The sequence below is a fragment of the Limulus polyphemus genome, unplaced genomic scaffold (genome assembly GCF_000517525.1).
Source record: "Limulus polyphemus unplaced genomic scaffold, Limulus_polyphemus-2.1.2 Scaffold227, whole genome shotgun sequence".
NCBI classification, from domain to species: domain Eukaryota; kingdom Metazoa; phylum Arthropoda; class Merostomata; order Xiphosura; family Limulidae; genus Limulus; species Limulus polyphemus.
This window is the reverse complement of record NW_013665837.1, coordinates 479,983-487,472: the sequence shown is the minus strand read 5'-3', so window position 1 is coordinate 487,472 and position 7,490 is coordinate 479,983. Positions and strand designations below refer to the sequence as shown.

Genomic DNA, 7,490 nt, shown 5'->3' with positions numbered 1-7,490 from the left:
TGGGCTACTCTTTTACCAACGAATAGTGGGATTGACCGTCACATTATAACGCCCCCAGGTTGACGTATTAAAACATATTCTTCTTCTTTGATTTTACTCATAGTTTCTAAGAATTACAATGTATATAATAATTACGTTATTTGTAGAAAATCACCACTAGATGACGCCCCTATAGATAAATACGAAAATGTTTCTGTGGTAAAACTTGCTCATAATTTAAAGTGTTGGATGAGTAATAGCCATACTTGAGTGAAATGATGATTATTTCTTAAAAACTAATTATACTTAAATCGTATAATTTGTTTATTTGCCCACAAGATAAATTTATAAGATTTTGTTAAATTAAAAAGTAAAGTACATTTTTAGAGGTATTTGAACGGTAAACTTTTTTACTAATCTAAATGACATAAAATATTCTTTGTTTAATTCACGCAGCACTAAAACATTTTAAATTAGTCTGGAACAACTTTATCTTCGTGCAGTACATTCTCTGACAATATACACAAGCAAATCAAAAAAATTATTGAATTAATACATTTCTTGTTATAATTGTAAACGTAGCGATCAATTGAAATACAAATAGTAATTTTATTAATGAACATTACATAAAAATCACGGGTTTTCTTTTAAAACCAGGATGAACGTTAAAGAACAAATTACATATACACTACAAAATTTTCCAATAATTCGAAACATTAGCAAATTTCCATTTTAAAGTGTATTGTGATTTCCAGAAACCTCGCTATTCTTTATGTGATATCATTATTAAGTACCTGTTCTAATGCATAATAATAATATCAACTAATATCTTATATACTTTGAATAGATTACGTTATGGTGTTAGGATACACATAGTTAAAAGGGTGGTCACCCTGTATCACTCGAGTCGCACGTGGCTCTTCATTGGTCGCAGTTCGGCTTTTTGAACATTTCTAACATTTGGGCAGATAATACAATGTTGCCTATTTTTTATCTAGTTGTACAAATGTTACGTGACAGACGGACAATACCCAATAAATTGTTGAACAGTTGGTTACCGTTATAATTACTTTTAGTCTAAAGTATCAACGAGAAAAACTACTATTGCTTACTATTATTAGCGGCTCATAGAATGGCTCCGAGTGTTTTTTTTTTAGCTCATAGCTCCATCTCTTGACCGATTTGAGATCTAATTACAGCCGCAGCTATTGAGGATTCTCTCGTTGTTTTTTGTTTTGTTTTTTTCTAGTGGCGACTTTTTGTCGGTTGCAAATTATATCTTTCTGATTCTTGAGCTTCAAAAGATTGTACACATCAGCTATGGTATATGAAGGATAATAATCCTTATAGCTCACGATTGAACACAACCTTTTTAAAGACGAAGCAGAATATTTGGCATTAACATTTCTCAGAAGATTATACTTATAGCTAATATTATTAACATAAGAAACCAGAGATCAAATAGTACAGAAGGTATGTCGTGTTTGCATGAGGATATTACATTGTTCAGAAGCTTTAGAATCAGTTATTTCCATTTCTCCATTCTAAGCACATGGTAAGAAAAATAATAAAATCTATGCATATATATGTCAACTGGAATAAATAACTCGACCTGTAAGCACTCACTTGATGTCGATTAGGTTTAAAATACTCGTGATGTGCATGTGCTTTTTTAATTATTATTAACGATATAGGTTCATGGTAAATCTACAATCCTACCTGAGATTCCGGTAACAAGAAATTGCCACTATAATCTGGGGGGTTGAGCAGTGGATGAGGGGAGGGAATGCACGGTGTAGGCGCTCGTCTTTCACAGGGCGACAAATTTCCAGTCAGTATGCCAAAGGGCATCCGGTAAATCCGCAAAGGTTTGCTGCAATCCACGAAACCCGAGTTGTTGACAGCTGAGAGTAAAAAAAGTTTAGGTAGACAAAACCGTTAATAACTCTTAAAATAGTACGCTAGTTCTTTTGATATTATTTCTGAAAATGTCACTAAGCTTTGTAAATACTGTTTTAACTTAATTATAAAGAACATGTATTATAACGAAGAGATGGACTACCATTCAAGCGAGAATATGGGAAAATACAATGAAGAACGTGGGAAAAATCTTACTACTATTAAGTGATTTCCCCAGATTATCGCTGGTTTATAATCCACAAGAAACATGCCACTTATCCTAGGGTCATGAAAATTATTGAGTTAAAATTAAATGTGTTTTGATTGAAAAGTATGTAGCAAATAAAGCAGCAAAGTGCTCGTTCTGCTTGCTTTATGGTATTGAATACTTATCCGGTAGGTTTGTTGTTTTACAGATGGTTGAGTACGTTATACTAAAACGATTTGGAATATGAATATAATCAAGTCACGTTACAAACACAACCGATATAAAGTCGCAGTGAAACGGCATGTATCGGAACTTCATTTCGACGTTATTTGAGATTTCATAGGTAGTGTGATGCCACCGAAAATCAATCGCTTTTTGAATTTTGGAAAGTGTATGCAACAGCCTTTTATAACGCAACTTCTTCATAAAACCATATAATAAACATGTGTTCAGATCGGGCATTTAGAATTTCAAAGATGGGAATATCCTTTGTACTTAATGGCATTTGAAGACAAATGAATGTATGTGAATTTGGGGCACCAGGACCATTGTGTAACAAGTTGTACCCCAGCCAAGATAAAAAAAACAAAAAAAAAAACGTATTGTAACAGGTGAAAATCGATTAAACCAAAGGTCAGTGGAAAAAGCTATCCACATGCCACAGACAACAGTACCCAACTTAGTAAAGAAAAGTCTTCGTCTGGAGAAGGGACACAATCAAGCGTACAAGCGCTGCTTCTACGATATATCCATTCATTCGTCACGTACCTCAAGTAGCTGGAAATTGAAAAGAGCATTCATATTATTTCATATCAATAAATGCTGGTCAAGTTGCTGGGCACAACGCCTATGGATTGCTGTGCAATGGGATTTTTGAAATGGGCGCTGGGTAATCGTCGTCTTCGTACACCAGATTGATTATGGAAAGCCAGCAGGGAGGAGTTGGATGTCTTGAGTATACAATTTTACGACGGGGCCTTTTGCAATAGAAACTATGCTGCAAGACTAATGTTAGGATACAAGGACGTCAAATAGGGCATAACAGATGTGGTGACATGGACTGTAATGACGTGGGAATGCCACAAAATTGTCTTAAAATAACGTGCTCGACTTCTGTTCAGGATTGGCTTTATCGATTTATAAGTTACTTTGAATTTTGACTTACACATACACATAGCTAGTTTTGACCAGGAGTTTTTAATGATATTGATAACACTGAAATGTGAATCCACCATAAGATACAAGGTTAATCACATTAAAAACTATTATGTTTTTGTTTCCTCAAATATACCATTAAATTATGTTTCTTAAAGTCAGTTAAAACTTTTTTTTCTACTGCACGGAAAAACGTTAAGATAACTAGCATACAACCTTCACCGATTATAATGGTACAACGAAATTCCACTTACAGGAATATTCTTAAAAGGACTGCGTTATGTCTGCCTTTGCAGCAATTTCTCTGACATAACTGCGTTGTGATTGGCTCTCATTGTCTCTAAAAATATATATGTATGTATGAATGTGTGTGTGTGTATATATATATATATATAATAAAATTAACGTTTTTATATTACAAATGCTTCTTCCTCCTTTAAGAGATTAATAATATTAAATTAAGAGCAATAGCTACTCTTTAATGAAGGTTTTATCTCATAGTTAAACATAGAATTAGCTTAAAATGTTGTCGTTAAAATAACTAACATTATGTTTTATCACTATATATGTATATACGTAAAATTTTAACATGTTTATGATCTGTATTGTTTCTTGAGTAGTTATAATACTGTTATAAAAACAGATCACTTGTGTGACTCTAATAGAAGGATCGATAAAAAGAGCCAATCGTAACGCGGTCCTGTTATGGATATTCGTGTAAGGGAAATGTCGCGGTATCGTTCTCTTCGGAACATACAAACTCACCTTAGATAACAAAATACATCAACCAGCTGAGAATTGTCAGTTCTCATTAACCCAGCTAGATCGATATCAGAAATATCACCTGGTTGCGTGAATAGACGGGAAATGGCTTGGTGTAGTTAGCTGGAAAAGTTGAATAGTCTATAACTTTCTTTGGTGAAATTACAACAGTAAGGGTGCATATCGCCACAATACTCTGACCCGTTCATATCTAAGAAATTAATTCGCTGAAGATTTATCCGAAATCTGATAATTGCGAATATGAAGTTTTTTGGGTATTTTCTAAATTTTTATTTGTTTGTTGTTAAGCATACAGCTACACAATGGGCTATCTGTAAGTTCATGCTGAGGGCTGAGAATCGTTTATAGTTCTTATAGAGTTGATTCGATAAAGTATGAGATGATAGCCTTCTATTTTCAATGCATAATATTTAAAATAATGTTGAGAATTTGTACGCAAACACAGCGTACAAATAAAGGAACCAACAAATAACATCAATATTTGTCGCTAAAGGTGCTTTTAACTATAAGTACCTTGTCCAGGGGTGTCATGCGGACAAAGTTTTATTTTGGGAAATCACTGAAACATCCTGCAAGTTATACAAGTTGATATTTTATTTGATAATGCATCAGTTGCTACAGTATTGAAATGTCGATAATAACGGAAGTATACAGATAATAATGATAACATTAATAATAATAGTGAATGGAGCAAATTGCCAATTGCTGATGCTACATATGCTATAAAATGTCACACTAATCGTTTTTTTTATATAAACTATAAATACAAAACTCCAATACATCTAGAAACTAAACAGAGAAATAAAACTTGGGGAGGGGTCAAATAGCACGATACCCCTGGCTTCATCCATTTTGCTTACGGCTGAGCCACCGAATGCTTATATTTGTTATACCTAGCCAAGGGGTTGTTGTAGTTGCATACGTTTTTCTGTGGTGTGTGTAGATATTTTATAAAATATTCGACAGACTTCAAATAAATATATAGTATCTAAACTTAATCATTACTTGATAAGCAGTAACTAAATACAACCTGCGACGGTATACACAGCTTATAAATTATGCAACTTGGCCAGTGTACGTTGTTCATACCATGAATTATTACAAGATGCTCTCTCTCTCTAAATATTTTTATTTTAAAACACAGAGGTCGCCATGACCTGAGTGTATTAATATTTTGACTGTTAAATACCATTCCCCAAAGCGACCAATTTACGGTGGTATCACACTTCCTACTAAACTACAATGTCAAAATATAGTTCTGATGCATTCCGTTCCACCACAATATTATATCGTCTGTGATTTTCATGTGACTTGCTGATTTGCATATTACAAATTCTCTTAATATAACGTACTCAACCCTTTGTAGACACAAAAAATATCTTAAAACAACCTTTCATTTACGTGTACGACCATTTGTATCTGACTTTTACCACAGTTATTAAGGACAATGTAAGTGCACACAGGAACACAAATGAATAAATAAATAGTTGTTATCTCTATACATATTATTTGCCAAGTGCTTAATATATAAGATAAAATCATACTCGTACAATACGGAACTATGCATTAAATATATATTCATACTCATACAATACGCAACAATGCATTACATATATGTTCATACTCATACAATACGCAACAATGCATTACATATATGTTCATACTCATACAATACGCAACAATGCATTACATATATGTTCATACTCATACAATACGCAACAATGCATTACATATATGTTCATACTCATACAATACGCAACAATGCATTACATATATGTTCATACTCATACAATATGCAACAATGCATTACATATATATTCATACTCATACAATATGCAACAATGCATTACATATATGTTCATACTCATACAATATGCAACAATGCATTACACATACTATATGTTGGATATATCTTTTTAATTAGAGGAAGCTCGTGAATTCAAATATGATTAGCACAACATCAACATAAAAGTTTCTATACAATAAAAATAAATATACAAAGTGAACATTCAATGGTGGCTACATACTCTGCTTTAAAAGTTAAGCCATGTGTTGTGTTTTTCATAGTTTTCTATTTTTCGAACTATCGTTTGTTTTGAATTTCGCGCAAAGCTACACGAGGGCTATCTGCGCTAGCCATCCCTAATTTAGCAGTGTAAGACTAGATGGAAGGCGGCTAGTCATCACCACCCACCGCCATCTCTTGGGCTACTCATTCACCAACGAATTGTGGGGTTGACCGTCACATAATAACGCCCCCACGGCTGAAAGGGCGAGCATGTTCGGTGTGACGGGGATTCGAACCCACGACCCGCAGACTGCGAGTCGAGCTTCCTAACCACCTGGCCATGCCGGGCCACCGAACTATCGTAAAGCGAACTTAAAGAACAAAACATTTAAAATCCAGAGAAAAAAAAGAAATAAAAAACATACACTTACAATGAGGAGACAGAGGAGGAGAGAGACTGAGATCTCGGTCCATCTTGTCGACTTTCACCCTCTCTTGTCGAATCTGAAAGAATTCTGGAGCTGTGCTAGCAAAAAAGATGTCGCTCTAGAATACAAAAAATCGGAAAATAGTTAACTCAAAAGTTATCTGAATGTGATAAACTGGAAAAAGAAAAGAAGTGAGAAGAGGTAGAGGTAAGGTAACTTAGGAAGAGGAGCGATGGAGTGAGGTAGGGTTGGAGGAGTCGTGATGGTATGTTCTAGATGCTTATGGAACAAAAGTAGAAGCTCAGAAATAAATAAACAGCATTTATGTACATTAGGAAGAGTTGAAAAGTGAATATATATATGTATATGAGATCTAGTGATCTTTATGCAGTTATAACCAATTTATGATACATTTCCATAGTCCATACAATTCTTTGACATGTGATCTAGAGAAAACTGTATTATTTTTCGGCCAAGAGATCTGCTACAGCAAAAAGATTTGTCGGTTGAAGAACAAGAAAGTGGTAGGCACATCGATCAGAAGGAACATGTTTAAAATATAAAGTAAATTGATAACATAAAACTATAATAGGTTCTCTGTATTCAGATTTAGACATTGAAAACAAAATATACTACAGCGCTTACCTTCGAGGTAATGGCGGTCAGTTTTGGCATCGCCATATTGTGAATAAGATTTCCGTTTATAATAAGCCGAATCTCGATGGTGTCCGTAGTGAAGGCCATAACATAGGGAAAGGCACACACTATAAAAACAAAAATACACTCATAGTGAGGACCAAAACACTGAAAGATGTCGTAGTGAATACCATAACATAGAGAAAGGCATACACTATGAAAACAAACATACACGCATGGCGAGGATCTAAACACTGAAAGATGTCGTAGTGAATACCATAACATAGAGAAAGGCATATACTACGAAAACAGACATACACGCATGGCAAGGATCTAAACACTGAAAAATGTCGTAGTGAATACCATAACATAGAGAAAGGCATATACTACGAAA

At 34.1% G+C, this 7,490-nt stretch overlaps 1 protein-coding gene across 1 annotated transcript in view; it reads right to left on the bottom strand.

The window, feature by feature from the left end:
- Positions 1-7,490, bottom strand: part of LOC106478574 (GTPase-activating Rap/Ran-GAP domain-like protein 3) — a 437,755-nt gene that overhangs the window by 4,223 nt on the left and 426,042 nt on the right. The window contains exons 27-29 of the mRNA XM_022382188.1: positions 7,106-7,224; positions 6,464-6,578; positions 1,699-1,883 (exon numbers count right to left, since the gene is read on the bottom strand). Coding sequence (XP_022237896.1) covers positions 1,699-1,883; positions 6,464-6,578; positions 7,106-7,224 — 419 coding nt within the window. The remainder of the gene's footprint in view (positions 1-1,698; positions 1,884-6,463; positions 6,579-7,105; positions 7,225-7,490) is intronic.